The sequence below is a fragment of the Pseudopipra pipra genome, chromosome 4 (genome assembly GCF_036250125.1).
Source record: "Pseudopipra pipra isolate bDixPip1 chromosome 4, bDixPip1.hap1, whole genome shotgun sequence".
Lineage (NCBI taxonomy): Eukaryota > Metazoa > Chordata > Aves > Passeriformes > Pipridae > Pseudopipra > Pseudopipra pipra.
The window spans coordinates 26435195-26459413 of NC_087552.1; the positions used below are offsets into that span (position 1 = coordinate 26435195).

The 24219-nt window shown below is 40.2% G+C and overlaps 1 protein-coding gene and 1 long non-coding RNA gene across 3 annotated transcripts in view; one reads left to right on the plus strand and one right to left on the minus strand.

The window, feature by feature from the left end:
• The window catches only part of TET2 (tet methylcytosine dioxygenase 2), a 71617-nt gene extending 48604 nt beyond the window's left edge, over positions 1–23013 (plus strand). Inside the window, exons 2-10 of one of the 2 annotated variants that reach the window (XM_064652032.1) lie at positions 1–2687; positions 4742–4832; positions 8337–8430; positions 9512–9720; positions 10507–10657; positions 12365–12454; positions 15025–15162; positions 16583–16943; positions 18261–23013. The exon at positions 1–2687 is cut by the window's left edge and continues 698 nt beyond it. In XM_064652032.1, the coding sequence (XP_064508102.1) occupies positions 1–2687; positions 4742–4832; positions 8337–8430; positions 9512–9720; positions 10507–10657; positions 12365–12454; positions 15025–15162; positions 16583–16943; positions 18261–19678 (5239 nt within the window). In that variant the 3' untranslated portion in view covers positions 19679–23013. The remainder of the gene's footprint in view (positions 2688–4741; positions 4833–8336; positions 8431–9511; positions 9721–10506; positions 10658–12364; positions 12455–15024; positions 15163–16582; positions 16944–18260) is intronic. The other variant, XM_064652033.1, reaches the window with a different exon arrangement.
• The window catches only part of LOC135412993 (uncharacterized), a 66531-nt gene that overhangs the window by 17856 nt on the left and 24456 nt on the right, over positions 1–24219 (minus strand). Inside the window, exons 2-4 of the long non-coding RNA XR_010430062.1 lie at positions 13445–13537; positions 11791–11859; positions 1–11296 (exon numbers count right to left, since the gene is read on the minus strand). The exon at positions 1–11296 is cut by the window's left edge and continues 17856 nt beyond it. This is a non-coding gene — a long non-coding RNA (uncharacterized LOC135412993). The remainder of the gene's footprint in view (positions 11297–11790; positions 11860–13444; positions 13538–24219) is intronic.

Here is a 24219-nt window from a genome sequence, read left to right on the forward strand (position 1 = left end):
TGGTGAACTCCTGGAGAAAACACTGTCTCAATATTATCCAGAACATGTTTCCATAGCAATGCAGAAGAACACATCTCATATCAATGCCATTACCAGTCAGGCTACTAATGAGTTGTCCTATCAGACAACGCATTCATCCCATACCTCAGGGCAGATCACTTCCCCACAGACCTCAAACTCTGAGCTGCCTCAAGTGCCAGCTGTAGTGGTTACTGAGGTCTACAACACAGAAGACTCCAGTAAACCACCTGTATTGCCGGGAAGCTGTTTGCTTCAGAAACCAGAACTACAGCTACAGCAACAGATTCCAGGCTATGATCCACACCAGTTACCCGTAGGAAGCAGTAACGTTCATGGAAGCATAGGGCAGGTTCCCAAACAAGACCTCTCTTTAAGTTCCAGCAGTAACCTGCAAGCTCAGAGCACTGCTCTGGAAAGGTACTCTGAGCAAGCAGAAAATAATGGTGCTTTCTTTACACAGAACTCAACGTTTCACAAAGATTCCTCCACTCCTCCTGCTCCAGAAATGAACAGTGCCCTGTCTGCCGTGGTGCAAGAAGGACACCATTCCTATGACAGCAGATGTGAAACTCTTCCTGGGAAGATAAAGAATGAAGGACAACAGGAGGGACCAATGTCAGAAAGTCCCAGCCTCAGCCAACAACAACTTCACCCTCAGCAGAGACTTCTGCAGCAGGCACAAACATCACAACAAGGTGTCAGTGAAAGCAACCCACAAGCTGCTGTGGCCTCCTCAGTTCAGCAGTGCCCTGAAGAAGTGACGCTGGCGTCAGAACCTCCCCTCCAAAACCTGCACGCGCGCAGAAGTGAGGGTGAGTTGCAACAACACTATCAGCATTTCCCAGGACAGAGAGAACCTGAGACTCCTCCTGACAAAGAAAAGGACCAAGTGAAAGAGCCTGTCCAACAGGCTCAACATTATTCAAAACCAGCCTGGATAGAACTGGTTTCCACGCAGTTCCGCCAGAGAGAGCCTCCCCAAAAGCCCAGCGAAGCATTACTGCGATCAATTCTTCAGTGCCAGCCAAACACAGCCCAAACAGTCTACACAAAACAGTATGCTGGAAGTCCTGATTCTTTAAAGGGGCCTTCAGGACAGCCCCGGAGCCAGAAGATAATGCAACAGGAACAACTTCCTTCGCTGTACAAAAGTGAGAGCTCCCAGCTGCAGCCGCATCCCCCAGCTGACCAGCAGCTGCCGTTCCAGAAACACTCACCACAGCCACAGCTCACAAAGGTGGATTCCCTACTCAAGTCCCAAGTGCAGCAACACCCCCCGCAGCAGCTCCATTTCCAGGAAAGACCAGAAAAACAAGCTGAACAGCCTTTAGGAGCCCCCTTGAAACAGCAGCACTTGAATCCCCAGCCAGGGGAAAATGGGCAGTTCTTGCATTCACACATTTTGCAAGAGATGCTTCAAAAACAGACACATCGGGTGCAATTGCCATGCAGTCCACAGGTAATCTCAAACCATCAGCAGTCTCTGCAAATGAAAAATAAAGACCTGCCCCGAACTGTGTCCCACTCCCAAACCAATGCTGAGCAGCTTCTAGACAGGACATCCTTCAATCAGCTTAAAGTAGAGGAATGTTTCCAAGCTGGGAATAAGTACATGAAATCAAATGCATTCCCACTGCCTCACCCTCAGCTAGGCCTAGAGCAGGTGCGTACCATGAACAACAAAGCTCCCCTGTACACTCAGAAGGCAAAGGCTAGTCTCCAGCACCCATGCCCAAACAACATGCACTTGGTTTCCGAGAAGAAAGGAAGCGCCGCCAATACAGAACGCTTTGGAGCCAACAAAATGCAGGACTTGCAACATGTTCAGTATTTTTCAAGTGACTTGACCACAAAGCAAGATGTGAATCACTGTTTTCAAGAACAAGAGCAACGGACACAACAAGCCTCAGTTTTACAGCTACCGCCACTCCAGCCATCACAATGCTATGGTGCTAGTCTGAACCAAGACCTCCCGAGCAAACCAGCTCCACAGATTCCTCAGCAGTACTTACCACACAGCCAAACTGCCCCACACTCCCAAGATCAGAGAGGCTGTCATTTGCAGTCCCAGACTCCTAAGGATTTTGAAAAGCATGCTGCTCTAAGGTGGCACCTCTTGCAAAAACGGGAGCAGCAAGCATACCAGCAGCCCAAAACTGAGATTGGTCCCAGTGCAGCACGCAAGCCTATCAAAACTGAGGCTGGCACAAAGTCTAATGTCTGCATGCGCCCATCAGCTGGACAGCTGGAAAACAAAATGTGGAAAAAAACAATTAAACAAGAGAATCAGCACTTTGGCTGCGAGAACATGCAACAAAAGAGCATCATTGAGACAATGGAACAGCAGCTAAAACAGATACAGGTCAAATCACTGTTTGATCATAAGACTTTTACTCTCAAATCACCCAAACAAGTGAAGGTTGAAACAGCAGGCCCTATTACCATTCTGTCAAGAAATACCAGTGCTGCAGATTTTGACACTCAGACTCCAATCTCAGATCAGCAAGCAAACTTGTCTGCTGAGAAAACCCCGACCAAAAGAACAGCTGGAACTGTTCTCAATAATTTTTTAGACTCACCTTCCAAGTTATTGGATACTCCTGTAAAAAATTTATTGGACACACCTGCCAAAACCCAGTATGATTTCCCATCTTGCAGCTGTGTTGGTAAGTGCTGAGATGTACTAAAAACATACTAGTTCACAGGGAGGAAATGAACCTTCAAGTTGGGATCATGGGGTTTAGTTGGATGTTTTTGTTGCAAGATTTTTTTGGGTGGGTTTTTTTAGAACAGTAATTAGGGAAGACTTACAAAACTAGAATTTTATACACTTATGCCTACTCCACTTACCAACCCTACTCATGGGCCCTTTCTCGTTTCATAAAGCAAATACCTATTTGATTTTTCAGTCAGAATGCTTATGGCCTCACATCCATTCTCCTTGAGCAGTAGACACATAATAACAACATACTGATAAAAAGTAGGTCATAACTTCATAACCTAATTTATTTGTCAAGGTTAGAGATAGCATTTATAAACATATCCTGGATCCAGTACTTGAGATCCTTATGCCATTTTTTGCTCTAATAGTGAAATTGCTGAAGTTTCCCTCAGCAAAGCCTAAGCAAAAAAACAGATGTCAGATTATTCCTCACTTGTTGCAAGAGTTTATCCTCCCTTTCATGCACTTGTCTCCTGTAAGGCTAAAGAGATCAGCAGTTCTTAGAGAAGCTACACAAGCAGCACCAAAGAAAGCAGTGAGGGGGACCCTCAGTGTTTCTTCATAGGCATACCCAGTCTCCAAAAGCTGGAAAAATAAACCAGAGGGAAGCAAAGTAGAGTGATAGGCATGGCCCCATAGCCTGAGCTTCCATACAGTACTGACACTGCACACAGCCAGGTCTAACAGGCACTTTCAGACTCTAGTGGATAAACTATTCAGGCTGAGACAAAAGGTTCAGCAACAAAAAGGGGTGGGGGGGAAGGAAATAAAAATCCTTGTTATAGTTTCAGTTACTTGGATTTTGTACCAACTATAAAAGAGGAAAGTTGAATCAATGCTCCTCCAGAATTGCAAAATGGACCTTGCTTGGGGCTATGTCTCAGAGGTGATCCATGGGAACAAAAATAGGAGATAGTGTATTTCCAAAGCTACCAGGAAGAAAACTGGAAGCCAGTTCCTTGCTGTTCCTTGTTGTTTTATAAGAAACAACCTCTAAAATTTAGGTTTTTTGAAAACACAGTTGTTTGTTGGTTGTTTTTTTTATATAATTTCTCCCATATAGTTGGCACAAGTTTTCTGGGAATCATTTCCTTTGCTCTTTCCTATCAATACTTGCCCTTAGGAAGATTAAATTAAGCCATCCCCCCACTGACATGTTCAAGTTTATAGCATGCCTTTGTCATGCTTCCCGAGGCTGTATATCAAGAGCAGCACCACCTCATCCAGCTCTTGGAGTTAGCACAGCAGAAAACATAAAGGCAACGTTCAGACATCAGGCAGCACAGCTCCAACATCTCCTGATTCCAAGCGGAGCCTGGCCATTTCTTTCTCACTGCTGGAGCCTGCCTCCTGGTATCAAACCAAACATGTAGCATGTATTGTGACTGATGGCATGGTCCTACCTACACACAGAAAACTGAGGCCACATTCTTAGCATACGAGCATTTTGACCAAGCCTTGTGCAGGATTTCTTTCAGCAAACTTTGTTTTTTTCATTTCACAGTCTTTCTGTGGGTGGCAGGAATTCACTATGTAACCTTACTGGCCACTTTCTCAAGCTGTAGGTTCCTACACTGTAACATGTCTGCTGAAAAACAAGTACTGTACAGCTCAGTAACGTCAATATTTACCATTGGTATCCCATTTATCCTCCTTTTTAGATACTGGGAGAGGAGGAAGTGGGAGAAGGAGAAACAATTGTTTGTTGATAACAGGAAAACGCCTTTTGAATTTCAGTGTAGAGCCTGAGACATGAAATGACTGTTTGTGCTGGCAAAGGGCACACGGTCCCTATCACGGCTATTTGCACGATTAGCCATGTGCTTTGCATGTCTTGTACAAATTGCATGGGCATACTTTAGACCTTAGTGTTTGAAAACTTTGACCCCAGACCCATACAGCAGTATTCCAACAAGCTAGGTGTAAGCTTTGCAATGTGACATTTTACATTAAAGAATTAAGCTTCAAAGTAATAACCCTTTATTTTGTTTTAAACAGAGCAAATTATTGAAAAAGATGAAGGTCCTTTCTATACCCATCTAGGAGCCGGTCCTAATGTGGCAGCTATTAGAGAAATCATGGAAGAAAGGTAATTAGTGCAAAGGCACAGAGCAGATTAACATTTATCCTTTTGTGGATGTCAGAATTTTTCCAGCTTTTGCACATAAAGAAATAAACAACTGCAAATCAAGTAATTACTTGTAGGCTTAGCTACTCCAGTGTTGCCAACATGACGCACTGTGCTATTCACCAGAGAGTCACAATATTTGACAGGGCTAATAGTCTGCTGGCTGGCACAGGCTGCACACTTTGAGACAGACGCCAGCAAAGCCAAGCCGGAACAAGTATTCACCAGTCTGCCAAGCAGGACGGTTGGCAATGGCTGCAAAAGCAGGCATGGAGCTGGTGGTTCCCTCTGGGCAGGAGAATGCCAGAATGTAGAAGGAGGATGAAGAGCAGAACACCACACTTCAACATTAGTTCCCCCTCACTGAATTACTAAATATATAGTACATCCCTAAAGGGCTAAATCTGACTTGGTCACGTCCAGAGGAGTGCCACAAAATTGTTGGATAGGATTTCAGCCCAGGAATCGATAAGCGGTTTTGTGAAAAAACATCCCCTTCCTTGTAGTATTGCACAAACCCAGTCTTATCTTGATTAAGGACAATCCCTGTTATCATGTTTCATCCCGTGATGTATTTATTACATCAATGCCAACCAAATCAGGAATTTTTAAAGGCACAGAATAGATACATGATCTGTGCTATTTAAAAACACGCGTAAGTGCAAAAACCATCACCCTTTCTAAGGTATTTAAATTAAAAGCTTTCAGAAAAGTGACTTCTGCCCTGTGAATTCTGCATTACTTGTAGCTTTTGGTGGGCACACAGTAATGACCAGATTTTTAGAGGTACCTGGGAACTCAGTTCCCCCCTGAACAAAGAAGCAAACAAAAAACTTCAGTAAGTCAGAGACAGATGGGAACCTGTACCGAAAAAATTTGGACTCCAGAACTGCAATGAAGCTGCAGCTAATTGCAGAACCAAAAGCAAGTGGGCATTATTGCATTGCTGTGTCTGAGCTAAGGAGCACCATTTCTTAGCAAAGTCTGTTGGCTTGGCTCATCACTGTACAACCATGGGCCACTTGGAGCCTATTAAACCCTTCAGATTAAGTTCTAAGGTCCTTTCTCTTTTTTAGTACTTCCTTCCCTGTGACTCCTGGGCAGGGCTTGCCCCAATAATTGTTTTTAGCTTTGAGAGCAGCTCAGATGCATGTAAGCTACATAAATCAGCTTCTTTCTGTGAAAGGAGGGTGAACACTGACTCTCTGGAGAAGCTCTTTACAATTTGTTACCTCCAGAGCTCCCACTGACTGGTTCATTCTTTAGTATTTACAAATAATAAATAAGAGGAAAGTCATTCCTGTCATAACATCAATTATTAGAGATGAAACTCTTTCATTTTTTTTACTTTGGAATGTAATTTTTCATCCTTAATATTGACTTCACTTTTTTCTTTTTTTTTCCCATTTCATTTCATGTTGGCAGAAGGAAATCCTGAGAGATTGTAGATAGCATGCATCTTCTCAGCCAGGTTCAGGAGAGTATAGCGGCTGCCACTTGAACAATGGCTAATTTTCAACTGTTCACATGGTATGAACTGTGTAATTCCCTGACTGAAGAGCTCCAGAACTCTTCAACAGTTAATTTTGTATCCCTAAGTAAAAAAAAGAAAAAAAAAAGCCTTCATTATAAAGATATGTGTGCAGTTGGTGACACTAATCACAACTGAAGTACTTTTCACCTGGCTTCCCTTGAATATGGATTGACTTCTAAGGTATCAGCATTTGGATTTAGGCGTATAATTAATATTTTAGTTATACCAGAACTAATTTCTTGCAGAATCCACAGTGGATACATACATTTTACCTCTTCCTTCTCCCAGTTCCTACTTCATGCTCAGTGAGTTTTGCTCCAGTTTTAAAGCCAGTCAGCTTTTGCCTGAAAGCAAGCATGACAAACATCAGGCACAAATTCCTTTGTGACAGCTGAAAATATTTGAGACAAAGTCCATTTCATTTCTAGTGTGTAATGTACAACATGTTTCTATAGAGGCATCTGCACAGTTGTCCTGCAATCCAGATGAGAAAACTGATAGAAAATGTTAAGATTTAAAAATGTTTTTTTAATGTGGTTAATTAAAGAAGCAAAAAAATACTAACATGCAAGCCTAAGTAGGAAAAAGTGACCTAACAGTTGCCTGCAGAACATGTGTACTACAACTAGATTTTATTTGTATAATTTCCTGTGACACTGAAACTGCACAATGAGATCACATCTAAAAATAAGCATTTTTCATTTCCTTGACAGGACAAAACTTTAAATACAAATATTGACCCTTAAATATGTCACCAAGATTTTAGTGCAAAAACAAGAGGGAAAAAAGGTCAGAAGTTCCCAAGGCATCATTAAATGGCTGCATAACAGGAAGGAACTATCTTGACTGCTCTATAGGTAACAGGCAAAGAACAAGGAGACTGTAGTTTAGTCTCCACTCTTGGCTTTTAAAAAGAAAAGGGTAACGCCAATGAGAGTGGCAGAATTCAAGAAATGGTGATGGACGTGCAGTTTGCCCAGTCCACAACATGCAGCTGAGTCTGTAACACTCAGTAATTCACAGATCAGTCTGTAACGCTGCAGTCACTGCAGTTTCTGGCTCTTGGCCTCCCCTGAGACCTGAGATGCAAACAGCCTAACAGGTCTGACACTTGTTACTGAGTCAAGATTTGCTTCACTTGGTGTTTGCCACATATTTCCACCTCTAATTCCACATTAGAGGACATGGAAAGCAGATCCCATTTGCTCTGGGTAACAGCATTCCTTGCACATGGAGCTGGATTCTGCCTTGACAGCATAATCACCTTGACTAAATGCTTCAGCAAGAACTGAGCTTGCCCACCTTGGTCACTAAAAGACACACACAAATGGCATCATTTGAGGGCACCTTGTGATCTTAACTGAAGTATAGAAGTCGGGTAGAAGTAAATAAGAAACAATTTATGAGCAGATGATGAAGTAAATAAAATAGATATGATGCAAATTAATGATTTAACTGATTCACACTTTATCTAAGCCAGAAACAAGCACAGAAAATCAGTAGAGTAACTATTGCATGCCAACTGTTCCATGACAACTTAATTATGTACATTTCAGAGAAAAAACTTTCACCCAGAAATAAAAGAAAAATATAAAATTCCTCACCAAAATAAATTTTTTTTTTTTTTTAAAATCCACTTTTCAAAATGTCATCTATAACAAATGCTCTAAAGAAATGGTTAAAAAGTTTGGAAATATTAATGTAATATTGAAAATTTTTACCCATGCATGTGATATATAAAGACATTTGCCTCTCTTAATATATCAATACACTACTCTAATAAAATCAGCAAAATAAACCACACTGCACACCTTTCCCTGTAATTCATAGTTTATTTTTCTAACATAAGACTGGCAAATGTGCTCCATCTTTTCAGTGTTCATGCAGAACCAAATGAATCTGCTTACTGTACATATTTTTGTTTGTTTAAGATTTGGACAGAAGGGTAAAGCTATAAGGATTGAGAGAGTTGTCTACACTGGGAAAGAAGGCAAAAGTTCTCAAGGATGTCCAATTGCTAAATGGGTAAGTGATGTACACAAATTAATCCAGTTCAGTATGATGGTTTATGTAAGCTGAAAGCAGTGACATGTCCTACTGTGAGCTGACACCATGAAACTTAAAATAGCTCAATGGCAGCAGTACTACAGGATGCCTGTAGCCTGCTCCCACCCATCTCTCACTCCATTTACTTGTTGCACGGTGAATAGCGAGACTAAAATGTGGCTTAAAGATATGAAAACCTAAGAAAAAAGGCACTTTTGCTTAGATTTAAGATTCACAACACCAGACATTTGCATTGCTGTTTAATTTTAGCTTACAAGTATGTCCAGTAAGTGCACACTGTAATGTTTTTAAAATAGGGTATTTTAAAATACTCCCAGTTTGAGAGAGGTGTTAGGGCATCCTCTTGTCAAACACTGTTGTACTTTGGCACAAATTACTGAGTGGTTTGGATTGGCTGGGGAAAGACAAGATGAGGAAAAACTGATGCATTATTATAATCTTTATGCATGCCAGACTGCACCTTTTTTTTTCAGAAATGCGCTTACTGCTTATGCTACTGGAAGGATCCTGTCTTATTTTAAAATTATCTACTGCTTTCCTCTCGTCACTGTAATGTCTATATGTAGTAAGAGCGAGTCACAAAACAGTGAGGTTGATTACAAATTTAGCTGCTTAAGTTGGAAGGGGAGAGAGCTTCCATGTCCAGTTCCTGCCCTAAGAACAGGTGTCCACAATCCAGTTCTGTGCGGGGAGACACCTCACTGCTCACTTCCTTTTGCTCACCAATCAAACTGGGCCACAACCATAACACAGATTCAGGAGAGTACTCCTGCTGAATCAGAGCACAGAGAATACCTTTACAAAGCTGTTTTCCACCACCATGGCTTTCCATGCCATCAGTCAACCTCTTAAGAGTCAGCTTCTTTAAACAGAAAGGGTAGCCCTGGCCTACATCACAAAATGCCAGAAACAAAGAGGAAGACAAAAGTAACCTCCACACACACGCACTAATGCTGAGGTGTCCAATTCTCCTGCTCTACCCATTAAGAAATGCACTGTTTGTGTTGGGGCTCTGGGGTGTGTGTTGCTGTGCATGCAGGTAGTCCGCAGAAGCAGTCAGGAGGAAAAGCTGCTCTGCTTGGTGCGCGAGCGAGCAGGCCACACGTGTGAGACGGCCGTGATCGTGATTCTCATCCTGGTCTGGGAGGGAATCCCAACAAGCCTGGCTGACAAGCTGTACTCCGAACTCACCGACACCCTGAGGAAGTACGGCACGCTCACGAACCGGCGGTGCGCCCTAAACGAAGAGTAAGTGGAGCAAAGGGGGTGCTCACCAAACTTGCAGCCCCATCGTCAGCCCTGGACCCAGCACCTCTGCTCATGCTATTACCCTGAAACATGTATAACCTTCTCAGCTATTTCAGGTGGTTTGGAAGCCCACAAACCTTGTAAGAAAAGCAAAATAAACATTCCTATAAATAGGAAAAAATATCTTCCCAGAGTTGTGAAGCATCTCAGCAGGGGCCAGGATAGCAGATACTTCAACCCTGAAATAAAAGCTAGATGCATTGAATCATACTGTAAGCCTAGAGAAGCCAGCCTCAGTATAAGCAAATTGCACTGTATCATTTTCCCATGCCTTTCTGAGAGAGAAGAACATTTAGACCAAAATTACCATAGCTGTCACTGTGTGTTACTTTGACTTCATGGGTAGAGTCGTATTTCAAAAATTATTGCTCAGCCCCTGCCAGAGGGCTCCCACATTCTTGCAGTGCTGTCAGCATAAGCCCCTCAGGTGCCATGAATATCAGTACCTAACAAGGCACCACACAAACATATCCTCTTCCAAGCAAAGCTGAGTTTCTCACAGAAGTGTACAAACCCCATAGACCCTGCTTTGTAACCATGAAATTATTCACTATGATAAATTTTTCTGCTATAGTGTGTAAACCTCCCTTTTCCATTTCTTCATTTTTTACTGATGGAAGACGATCTGTAGCCCTGATTCCCCGCAGAGCTGGCGGAACGCCGATGCCCACTGCGGGAATGCTCCAGGGTGACCTGTCTGCTGCTAACAGCTGTATTCTCTTCTAGACGGACTTGTGCATGTCAAGGGCTGGACCCTGAAACTTGTGGTGCTTCATTTTCCTTTGGTTGCTCCTGGAGCATGTACTACAATGGTTGTAAGTTTGCCAGAAGCAAGATTCCAAGAAAGTTTAAGCTGATGGGGGACGACCCAAAAGAGGTTGGTGTCCATTTCTAAAATGAGCCTCGTTTGCAAGGAAATGTTTTCTGTCACTCTGTAAATAGAGATACAGTACAAGAGACCAGGGGCCAGAGGCCTCCCTGGATGGTGTACAAGTAGGATAATTAAATAACTGCCAGTCAAAAACGATTGATTTCAGTCACTGAGCCAGCTGAATTGACTGTCCAAATTCTGACAGCTGGTAAAAGCCCTGAGACTTGAAACTATGTTTGCAGGCTTTCCCAGTTAGAGGAGAGGGCATGACCTGAATAATTCTGGCTGTATTAGCCCTGCAATTGGGCATTCCCCAGTGGCACCCTGGAAGGTTTACCAGCTAATGGCACATAACACTGCCACTGGGAACCAGAGCAGACTGGTTCAATGGAGACAAACATGACGAAACTCTGAGAGGATAATAGGAAGAAGAAGATGGGAAGACTCATTCTACATACAGTCCTGCCCCACTGAATGTTTCCAGACTGGACTCTGTGTTACAGCAAACTGGCACATGTTTAAAATGCGTCAGAGTAACAGACGTTGACCTTAGCCTGGACACAGTATACCTCTAAACTTATGACTGCAGCAACTCCTGGACACCTCCAGCGATTCATGTGAAGCTCCAGTGGCCCAGTCTGGTTTCTGGAAAACACATGCAAATTTAGTCAGCACAAATAGGAGTCTCACCAATAGAAACTAGAAGTTACATTAATAAATGGTAACCTACAGGCCATACAAAAGCTCCAAATTCCTGCAGCAGCCACAAGGTCACAGCGAGATATTTTTTGACAATTTCATAATGTCATTTTAGACTCACAAACTGGGATATGGTCCCATGGTAGGAGCTACAAACCAAACACATGCTTCTCTGAAACCTGTTTTTTCACAGTTCTTCACACCCTCCTAAAATACAAACACTCCTAAAAACAAGTATATCACTCCAATATGCCACTGTTCTTTATGCACTTGAAATTAAAAATAAGGGCCTCGCAAAGTGAGGGTTTGAATTTGGGAGTCTCATCCTGAGAGGATAGGGAAAAACTCTGGAGCATGTTATTAGATTTCTTTATTTTTAAAGAGTCTTTTATTTTGAGAGTGTACATCTTACAGAAAAAAAGAAATGTGGTAATTCCTACCTCCATATCACCAATTACTAGACGCATCCATGATTCTTCATTGCTTAAGAACTGGGAAGTTTTTGAAGGCTGAAATATTACAATATTTTTAAATTGCTGCACATACAGATATTTCAGGGTTTCAAAGTACTGTCATTGCAATGTGCAAAACTCTTAAATTAGCTAGATTTACTTGATGGACCATTCTGATGTTATATCTCTCAAGCTTTCTGAAGGATGTTATTTTCCCAAAACTCCAATAGGGAAAATAATGAGGATTACCACAGTTAGATCTAAAACACCTTCATAATGAAGAATGTGATTCTTCTTAATACAGAACAAATTATGATTACAGTATACGATATCCTCTTGCAAAGATCCTACTACTCTGCTTTAATTGCTTCATTCCTTTAAGGGCTGTGGAACAATAAAATTAAAAGGAGATTCACAACAGTTGCTGTCTAATCAAGAATGATAATGGTCTAGGCCTTTGCACAAGCATCAGAGTAAACATAATTGTGTAAAGAGCCTAACTGCTTAGATCCCAGGCATACAGTATGGAAATGTCATTGAACTCTATTTCATCTCCTAACAGGAAGAAAAACTAGAATCCAATTTGCAGAATCTGTCAACCCTGATGGCACCCACCTACAAGAAGCTTGCACCCGATGCATATAACAACCAGGTATGATAGGGGAAAAAAGGAAATGGAGAAGTCATGGGAATAACCTGATTTTTACCACCCTTCCTAGTGCTTCAGCCTTGCAACAAACCATTATGTATATTTTGTGCCAGCATTTCTTTGTCATGAGGGAAAAGACAAATGGAAATGAACAATTCCACTAAAAATGCTTTCACAAGTAAAACTAGCAGAATTTGGTCCACTAAATAGAACTAATAACTTCGCTACATCAACACAGTAAAATTACTTCAGTCTTCAGCTGTAACACACAAATTTTTGGATTTAGCAGGAGTTACCACCTAAACTAGCAAAACTGCCATGAAGATGGCGTGAGATTGGCAACAGTGCCAGAAGGCAGCACATCATACTGCACTCCAGTCCTGAAGCCACAGTTTAACTTCTGCTCTCTCAAGCAGCAGATGAATTTAGTTTTCACCAAAATAGCCATGATAAACATGCTTTTTAAGGGAAGTTTTATATTTGAACACACTGAGCCCTGTGTATGCACACAAGTGCCTGTACCAGCCTTGTTGCATGAGGGGATTGTGCGCGTGTATTTTCTGTGTATCAACTGTTTGCAGACACAAGCACATTCAGAGCCTTGATGATGTTACCAGTGTGGCTGTGTCTCATCTACATTTCATTACCAAACGTCTTTCAGATAGTTACATCAAAATTTGACAACATACCACTTGCAAACATATAACTGCTGGCCTTCGTTTTCATTGCTCGGGTTCCCTACTATTATGAACATTCACAGAATTTACAGTTTCCAAACTATCAACATCTACTGCAAGCTGTGACATCATCTTGCTTCCCTGTTGACAGCATTATGCAACCAGCACAAGACAGACTTTCAACTGTAACAGAAACAGTAAACGAACACAGAACTGTCCATTATTATCTACTGTAAAATTCACTCCTTTACTGCATATTTAGTAGCAGTTAGACAGGGTAAGCAGATTCGGTATGGACTTTGCCAGCTTTACTTACCTGATCAGATAATATTTGAAGACTCACTATGGAGAAAACTATGGCTGTGTGCCCACTAGTTGTGGTTATCTGTCCAAATATCTGAGAGACATTCTGCAAGAGAAAAAAGGAAGAGGAAGAAGAAAAAATGAGGGGGTGGTGAACAATAAAATGGTTCTTTGCTTGGGCTGCTTTTTTTTCCCACTAAAATTCACAAAAGAACTTTTCTCCAAGTAGGCTGTGGTCTTCCCCAACATTTATTGAAAAAACATGTTTTTACAAGCTTCAATTTTTACCTTATGTAATTAGGCATGTATATAGTTTGGCCTGTTTCAGAAGATTCCCACAGACCTTGTATTTTTGGGGAAACCGTCATCAAGCTATGGTCAGTGGCTTTAAAGAGAGATTATCAAGTTCTAATTTGTATGATATTGTAAAAGGTTCTAAAAACGAAAAGCCCTAAAACCAATCACTTTTCAAATTCTGAAATTTCAAATTCTTGGATATATTCTAATCCAAATCTGGACTGCTTCTGGATTAAAGGGTCTGCTTTCCCAACTGGACCCAACAGAACATCTCAGAGAGCAGTTGCACCAATATAGTATAATCAGACAATTATAGTCTGGCTAACATTTCAGACCACTCACTTTTAATTCCAAAGAAGTTTACACATTTCAAGTTTTGCTCTGCTTTTATTTTCAAATTCCAGGGAAGTAAATAATTCAAATTTAAAAATTAAACGTGTGTGAACAAACGATGTATTTTTAGTGATGTTGAATCAAGACTTGGCAAAACTTCTGACTTAACCTTAACTTAAAATGGGATCCATTAAGTTCCACTAAGTGTAGATGTTTTGTGTATTCACTTGAAAGATTCAGGAATTTCAGCAAAGCATTTTACAAATGTGTTTTCATTTTTTTAATTTTCTAAATAAAATATAAAACCATCATTTTTCTAAGGCTTGATCTTCCATTAAAAAATCCTTTCTTTTTATGTTAGATTTATTGTTGCATTATGAATTCTTTATAAATCTCCTTAATAATGAGTGCATGGGTACAAAATACTGTCTGGACTGAATTCTCTCTCTTTTTAGTCAGGGGTTAGAGTTGTACTTAAGCTAATGAAATACATGTTTAGCATGCCAAAATATTACAAATCAAAAAGCAAATTATTATTTTTCATGAAGTAATTCTGAAGTCAGTTTTCTACAGCCATTTTCCCTTAATAGCTTGGTATACTTCCAGTCTGCACAAACATATCACTCTCACAGTGCCAGTCACGGAAACTGTGCGCTGCATTTGTCATGTAAAAACACCAACCACTGGCAGAAAATCAAAAGTAATACATGAGGAAAAGTGTTATTGGCTAATTTCACAATCATGCCAGAGAAGGTAACAGGGAACAAAGCAGTGAGGAATGAAGCATGGATACGAAATTGCCATCAAATTGCTTCATTTGATGTGCCTTCAAGATCTGTTTGTTGTCACCTCCAAGACGTTAGGGAGACCTGCACGTTGTCACAGCGGAGCATTCATTGCTAGTTGGGTGCTAATTCTGGAGCATCCAGCTCGGCTGCAGTGACACCTGTCCTGTCTCTCCAGATCGAGTACGAACACAGAGCACCTGAGTGTCGCCTGGGTTTAAAAGAAGGTCGCCCATTCTCAGGGGTCACTGCCTGCCTGGACTTCTGTGCTCATGCTCACAGAGACTTGCACAACATGCAGAACGGGAGCACTCTGGTAAGTCTGTGACGTGTAACAGCCTCCTTACTCCAGCACTCACCTCGTGTCTTCAATACGTTATCTCCCTCCTGTTTAAATTTACACCTGCCTAATGCAGATTGCTAAAAAACCCAGAAACAATAAGCAGTAAGTGAGCTAGCTTATTTTCCCCTACACAATTTTTCTTTCAACTGAGATACTGTATTAAAGAAAGGTTTAATACAGAACTGGTGAAAGAGGAACTGTGAAGACAATGGAAAGAAGATCCCAACAGGGCTGAAATGCCTGTTTCTGTGTTGCTGGCACAAAATGGTTTGTATTTGTCCCCTTGAAATACTTCTTTTCTAACAACTTTGGATTATATCTTCTAATAAAGTGGAAACAAACAACTTCTTTCCAAGAGGGTTTTGAAAGTTTTGAATTTTATTCCTGCTTGGGATGAGCAGAAAGTCTGCAAGACTTGCCATCCTTTGCATTGTACATGCACTCTTTACTCTCTTCAGTTTTGATTTCTAGCATGTACAGCAAAGGCTGTAGAAGATACTAGAAAAGCAAGCTAGTTTTCAATGTGTACTGGATTATTTCTGTTCCTTGCCTGCTATCTCTGTGACAATACAGTTGGGGCAAATATGAGAAAGAATACTCTTCAGTTTTGAATAATCAGCATAGTTGTAGTTTTTGAAGCAACTACCTAGATTCACAGTGCAGCTCTTATTACAACCAAATAGAGCATCTGCCTCTTTAATTCCAACTAAATTTTTCCTGTTTCCAAGGTCTGACTTAATTGTCAAGTTAATCACCACCAATACAATATACATTTCCAGCTGAGCTTTCCTCCTAAAACCAGCTGATGTAATGATTTTGCTGCAGATTATGTCCATCGGCATCTTTTTCCACCAAGATCCACCCAATACCTGTTTTAGCTGGAACTAACACAATGAGCTTGCTGCATGACACAACAGTAACTTTCTTAAATCTTATTATTAACATTACAGTAGTTGGCTCCTTCGTAAAGTCTTGGAAGCTACCACTGACTGGGACTGAAATACAATGCCAGTATGTTATATTGCACGCTATCTCTAATAGGTAGCTATTGTAGTGAAAAAATCTTCAGGTGAGTACAAAGTCCCAGGTCCCACTGCTAATTTAGCTCTCTGGCCACAGCACGATGGATCACAGTTTATTTCACATTAGGGTAGTCCCTAACTATAATGTCCATTTCAGCACAAGTAAAAGAAATAGATACATATACCTTCTGTTTCTCCTAACACCATCCAACTGAGTAATGGAAGGAATGAAATTGCAGGCTTGTGATATGCATAAATTGCACAGAAACTTGTAGTTTACAAATAGCTTGCCAGATGCCAATGCTGACAGTGGCGGGGCAAGGCAAAATGCAGAGACAGTGTTTCAGATCTCTAATACACCCTTCCTACAGGTTTGCACACTAACTAGAGAAGACAATCGTGAAATTGGCCAAACACCAGAAGATGAGCAGCTCCACGTGCTCCCGTTATACAAAGTCTCTGATGTGGATGAGTTTGGAAGTGCTGAAGGCCAGGAGGAGAAGAAGAGGAACGGCAGCATCCAGGTCCTTACCTCCTTTCGCCGAAAAGTAAGGATGTTAGCAGAGCCCGTTAAGACCTGTCGGCAAAGGAAGCTGGAAGCAAAGAAAGCAGCTGCAGAAAAGCTTTCCTCCTTGGAGAATGGGTCTAGCAAAGCTGAGAGAGAGAAGTCTGCTGCAGCACGCAACAAGCAAGGCAACTCTGAAGTGGGAGGTCATGCAAAGCAGCTAGCAGGTAAACACGTGAATATGGTCAGGATCTTTATCAACAGCGGTAAGCTTCCTAGAAACCAGGGCCATTTGTAATCAATCTCAAGAAAACCATTATTCAGCCCAAGAACGTATTGAAGTAAAAAGGCAAGAGAATTCTTGAAAGTGAATATCAATAATGTATATTTATAAATACTAGAGTGCTGAATTTGGTGCAACTCCGGAGAAGAAAAAAAAAAAAAGAAAAGTTGCAATGAGAAATCCTTTACTGTCGGATAGTTAACACCTGTAGAAATCTGGAAGCAAACTCTGCTTGTCATCCAGTGTATTGTAAAGTATCTTTAAAAGACTAGTAGTGCTAGAAGCCATGAAGAGAAGTGTGTGATGCTGCTGCCAAAGAAAGAATGACCTACACATCACTCGATGTCTGCCACTGTAACAGAGAACCTCCTAATTTGAGGGGATTCAAGCATAACCTCTTTACCAGTATTTATACTCTGCCTCAAGACCAAAAGCAAAACAGGTTTTCCGTAGTGGAGTAAGAGTTTAAAAATCCACTCAACAATCCCTGGCAGTTTTCATCAGTAGATTTGAGAGTCCTGAGCAAAGGGGTTCATCAGGACTAATTTATTGTTACAGCAGTTTTCTCAGAGAGGAAAAAAGCAATACATCCAAGGCCACCCAGAAGGTCACTGAAATACCTATGAATAGAAGTCAGCTGTCCCATGACCCAGGATAGGGTTGTGACCATTAAACGATGGCATTGCACTTTAATGAATTATATTTTTGCTCTTACAACTTCAGTTAATCTCACCTATTACTGCACTGTTCTGCCTATCAGTGAATGTTGTTTTTTTCCATAAAGCTAGGGACATATTTTGAAGACAGTTCTATTCATATAGATGAGAAGAATTAGATATTCTTGGGGAAAAGGAAGTAATTTTGTGCACGGCTGTTTGGGAGCACTTTGATGCCCCCTTTCATGGACTTAAAAGATGATTCAACTCTTTGGATTTTGTGCATGTGACTCTGAACAGATTGCACTGTCCTCTTTTCCCCGTTGCCACTAACATCTGATCTCACTGGATATTTGCCAAAAAAGAAGAGTAGACTTAGTATTTATTCGGCTTTTTAATTAAAGGATTGTGTTTGAGGTCTGAGAAAGGGAGTCTCTGTTAATGCATCATATGATATACTTTTCTTAGATATTTCATAGGTACATGTCATGAAGAGTCTTATAAACTATGTTATTTGTTGGGTTGTTGTTTGGGTTTTTGGTGGTTTTTTTTTCCTAAAGCTGTTTGTTGTGTGGTTGTTTGTTTTTTCCTTTTCACATCTACAGATCTTTTACGTCTTTCAGGACCAGCCACACAACAACAGCAGCAGCAGCAGCAGCAACATCCACAGCGCACTCTCCCTAACAACTCTCAGTCAAATCCTATTAATTCTTACTCGGGTTCAGGTTCTGCAAATCTCTATGTAAGGTTGCCTAATCCAGCCAATGCTTATCCAAACTCATCATACACTTCAGATCCCTACAGAGGGTCCAGTCCCATGAACCTCTATACAACCTCATCACAGCCTGTGGGGTCTTATTTGAATTCTTCCAGTCCCATGAACCCTTATTCGGGATCATTAAGTCAAAATAACCAATATCCACCCTACCAATGCAATGGAAACATACCTATGGACAACTGCCCCTCTTACTTGGGCTCCTACCCTTCCCAGCATCAGCACATGGACTTCTATAGTTGCCAGAGCCAAGACTATATGTCTAAACTAAGTCTACCACCCATTCAAACATTATACCAGCACAGGTTTGGGAATAACCAGAGTTTTGGTCCCAAATACTTGAATTATGGAAACCAAAATATGGAGGTAGACTCCTTCAGTAATTGCACCATTAGACCTAATGTACACCATGTAGGGTCTTTTTCCTCTTACTCCACCCATGAGGCCAATGGTCATTTTATGGAGGTTGCCTCAAGGTTAAAATCTAATCTGAGTAACCCGAGCATGGATTATGCCTCCACGAGTAAAACAGGTGAACATCATCACGTGCAACCCCCTCCTCATTTACCACACGACTACCATTCTGCTCCAAGTATGTTTAGTAGTCCTCCTAATTCACTGCACCTCCAAAATAAGGATAATGAAATTATTTCACATGCAGTTAATGGTTTGTCTAACATGCTTCCAGGTCAAAACCATGACAGGACTACTCCCCAGGGTGGTTTAGATAAAACTGATGTGCTGAATCCAGAAAAAACAGAGGATCCCGATGAAGTCTGGTCAGATAGTGAGCAGAACTTTCTGGATCCAGAAATTGGAGGAGTGGCAGTTGCTCCATCTCATGGGTCAATTCTCATAGAGTGTGCAAAACGTGAGCTCCACGCAACAACTCCCTTAAAAAACCCCAACAGGAACCATCCCACCAGAATATCCCTTGTCTTTTACCAGCACAAGAGCATGAATGAGCCAAAACACGGTCTGGCTCTGTGGGAGGCAAAGATGGCTGAGAAGGCAAGAGAGAAGGAAGAGGAATGTGAGAAGTACGGTCCAGACTATGTGCCTCAGAAATCTTACGGCAAAAAAGCGAAGCGGGAGCCTGCGGAGCCACACGAACCCTCTGAGCCAACGTACGTGCGCTTCATCAAGTCTCTTGCACAAAGGACGCTGTCGGTCACCACAGACTCCACAGTAACTACATCTCCATATGCCTTTACACGGGTTACAGGGCCTTACAACCGATATATCTGACTTCACACCTTTGCTGGTTACCTCATTCGAAAAAATACCTTGTCAGTAGGGTAGTAGTTCTTTAGGTTTTGGGGAAGGCAAGGGTGGAGAAGAAAACAGTGTTTTTATGGAACTCATCGGTGGAAAAAGCCTCAGCACACCAGCAAAAAGAGGTAATCTCACTAGCGCACTTATTTTCCACTGATTTTTAAGTGGTCACAGATGGCACGTAGGAAACAAGACCAAAGCATCCTATGCAAAAAAAAAAAAAAAAACAAACAACAAACAACAAAAAAGTGTTTCACAATTTACATTTGAAAACACTGGCTCCATTACGGAAAGAGAAAATCTGCAAATGGATTTTTTTTTTTTTCTTACAGTTTTGCACATCTGTGGCCACTTTTAATGTCATCAAGTTTGCCTAGTCATGAAACAGGAGCAAAAAAAAAAACCCTAAAAAATACTGTAGTATTACAACTGCAGGAATCTTAAAATAACATCTGGTGCTGAATCTATGATGTACTGAAATACTGGAATTATGGCTTTTTAACATGCAGTTTTTACTGTAATCTTATTAGTCTTTTGATTTTATTTAACAAAGTAGATAAGTATAAAACATAACTAATAGAGAGCAAAACACTGAATTTGTTCGAATATTCTAAAACCATGGTGCTATCTAAGAGAATGGTGTCTTTATTTTATCAGTCAAACAGTTAATGCCTTTTAACAAAATGTCAATGATGTAGTCAAATGTTCTTCAGCAACAGGGAGGACCTTTTCATTCATGTATGTATTGAATTTACCTGGTGTTAAAATAAGCTTACTTTTTAACATATGGGAATTACAAAGACCTCTGGATTTTGCTCATCCAGTCAAGTCCTAGAAAAGGACAATAAAATATAGAGAGAGATATTTTTTTTTAAATAGTGTTTCAAAAGCACTTTGTCTACCTAAGCTTGGCAACTTGAACAATGCTAAGGTACTAAGACATTAAAAAAAAAAAAAGAGTTTACTTTGATTTTAAAATGCAAAGATAATTTTTTTAAACTAAAAAAGCTTTTAAATACTTTTGGTTTAGCCATGCATCTGCTAGTGGGCTACATATCCATTTTTAATACAGTCAGTTATGATAAAAATGGGGCTTACTGGATATAAGGGAATACTTTAGTACACAAAACACATCTTTTTCTGGTGCTCATCTCACACAGCTATACTGTAAACTGTTTTCTACAATTATTATGACAAGTTCATTGCTCAAATATGTACAGTTTTAAGGAAAGAATTTTATATTAACCACAGGTAATAATTAGCAGCATGCGACAAACTACAACTAGTTAGCTTGGGCTTCTGCTGTTTTTAGAGATCTGTACGCTCCCCAAATATCGAATGGCAGTTGCTTTTGTGTTGATAATTATGTACATTGTGGTGCAAGTCATTTCTCGGTGCAAGTGTCCTCTTTTCCAGGAAGATTGAGCAGACCGATGCCTACACAAGATGAATGAAACAGGGTTAGTTCTGCGTGATTCCGTTGATTAAATAGAAAAAAAAATAGGCAGCTGGCTTGCTGTGGTGGTTTTAAATCATTAATTTCTATTAAAAAAAAAAAGCAGGAGAGTTGTATAGTAAATTAAATTGTAAACAAAACTTTTTTTAACGCAATGCTTTAGTATTTTAGTACTGTAAAAATATTAAATCTATATATATTTGGGTTTTGAGCTGAATTCACATCATGGTGCTACTCAGCCTGCTACAAATATATCATAATGTGAGCTAAAAATACATTAAAAGGTTTGAGTGATGTTCCTACTTGTCATATACCTCAACACTAGTTTGGCAATAGGATATTGAACTGAGTGTGAAAGTTTATATATTGTATACCATCTTTTTCCCCCAATAGCCTTTGAAAAAACAAACAAACAAAAAACTAAACAAAAAAAACTCTCGATACTTGACATTTTAGCAAGTATAACTTGAATTTCAACTTTTTTTTTTTTTACTTTTTTTTTGGTTCTAAAAATTCAGGGATATTTCAGCTCATGTTCTCCTATGCCAACGTGTCACCTGTGTGTATGTAAAGCTGTTGTAGGTTAAATATATTATTCTTGGGTTTTTTGTTTTGTTTTGTTCTTTTTTTCAGGGATTTAATGTTTTTCTTTTGAATCCCTTCTCTTATTTTTCTTGTACATGTATTGTGTAACTAAAACTAATTTTGTAAATTTGTTAGCTCTTTTTATTGTAATGGAAGTGTTTAAGAGATTTAGAATGTTTTGACTGTTTCAAATGAATAAACAAAAAGAAAGTAGAATGCACTGAGCTGATTAAAGGGAAAAATGTAAGGCAGGGGTTTGGCAAGTGACTGTTTGCTAGAGTTGTTCAAGTCACTCTCTAAACAAGGCTTCTTGGATACTGTAATAAATAAAATAAAATATAAAAAGGTACAGTCTGTACAAGGGCTTCCCTAAACATGCAAACCTCCATGTCCCAGATATATCTTGTGCAATATACTGTAAGATAAAGTTTGGTGAAAGAAATTCTAACTAAAAGAATCACAACCTGACTCAAGTAAATCAAAGGAGGCCTTTGGGTTTAATGGTCAAATATTTATTATGGCAATTTTGGTTTTTAATTCTCACTCTGTGACTCTACCCACTGCATTGAAACAAAAGTTTCGCCTTTTTTTTTTAAAAAAATAACAATGATTATATGTCAGATTAATTAAATCATTATATATCTTCATCTTTTGGTGATTTTTTTAAAGTCCTATATACTTCACGTGATCCATAGTAGATGTTTGGTTGGTATGCCGTGCACCGTCATTTGCCAAACTGCTGGCAGCAGGAGCAGGAAGCTTGGTTGGTGAATCGGTTTTGTATTGTACATACGTGAGCTGTAATTTGTGGTGTACAGAGCCCTGCCTCAGTTGGAACGAATGACAAAGCAGACAGAGTTGCTTGTATAGGATTATCAGGTTGACTATAGCCATACTTGAAGATGCTTCTGAGTGGTGTCAACTTTACTTGAATGAATTTTTCATCTTGATTGATGCACAGTGGTATAAAGTTCACTTCTAAAGCTAGTGGTTAACTTGTGTAGGAAACTTTAGCAGTTTGACACTAAGGTAATGAACTTCTGTGTGCATTTTCTATGCTTATGTTCTACTTTTTTTTTTTTTTACTTTAGTTTCATTCATTTTCATGAGATGTTTGGTATGTCTATAAAAAGAATCTGAGGATGGTTATAAATACTGTAAGTATTGTAATGTAATGCAGGTTATTTGAAAGCTGTTTATTATTATATCATTCCTGATAACGCTGAGATGTGGGTGTTTTTAATAAAATTTATATTTATTTAATGCACTCTAAGTCTGTCTTGCAGAAACTTGTCTTTCCTTGTAATTTTTATCAGCTAACAACAAAGCAGGCCCACCTCCCCGCATCAGTTCCTCCCACCTCCTTCTCCCTCAACTCAATCATCACAGTCAAACAAAATGCATCACTCGGGACTCCAAAACAGGCAGTCTAGGCATCACATTTATTCCTAGTTCTGCTTTGACTCTAACAGGTTGGGATGCAGGCTACCTAGCCCAGGCTACTGCTCCTTAAAATCTGTGTTTACAGTGAAGGAGGTATTTTTGTGAGTAGGAAGGGGGAGTAGAGTGTCACTACTGATTTTCTGTTGGTGTTTGTGTACACAAATGAATATGGTGTATTTGCTGTTGAATTGCCCCGCTGCTCACGTAACAGCCACAAATACACACTTGGCAGAGCCAGGACAAAGGGGAGACTCTAGGGATTCACTGGTTGCTTTGGGGTATTTATCTGGTTATGCATTTTCTACTTGATTTCAAATTACTCCCAAATGGCAGGATGCTCCAACAAATAGAACTAGGGAAGGGTTAGATTGGATATTAGGAAAAATTTCTTCACCAGAAGGGTTGTCAAGCATTGGAAAAGGCTGCCCAGGGAAGTGTTTGAGTCACCATCCATGGAGGTATTCAAAAGACATGTAGATGTGGCACTTGGGGACATTGTTTAGTGGTGGACTTGGCAGTGCAGGTTTACAGTTGGACTAGTCTTTTCCAACCTAAGTTGTTCTGTGATTAAGAAAAAAACCAAAATTATAAAAACCTAAAACTTCAGGTATAATCTAAATCACACATAAGCTAAAGGAAAGCAGAAGCAATAAGAAAGTGTGTCTGAATCAATACCAGGACATACATTCTTGCAGGCATCAGACAAAAGCTTGTTTTCATGGTCCCATTGTTTAGCTTCAAGGAATATCAGGACTGAATACTGAAATATCCTATTCTGTGGGAATAGACAGAAATTACTCTCCACAGTAGTAAAATGTTTCTGCGACAATTGGTACTTAAAAGCTTCTCAACCTTTCTTTTTTAAGAGCCCGAGTTTGTTGTCAGCCCCTGTTACCCCATCCATCAATGCCACGCACCTTGGGAAAAGCCCCCCTGCTATGCACATTCATGTGCTAAGGGTCTTGGGGACACGGGGATTTAAAACTCAGCGATCTGTAATGTTCACCCCTGGCTCTCAGCATATTCCCAG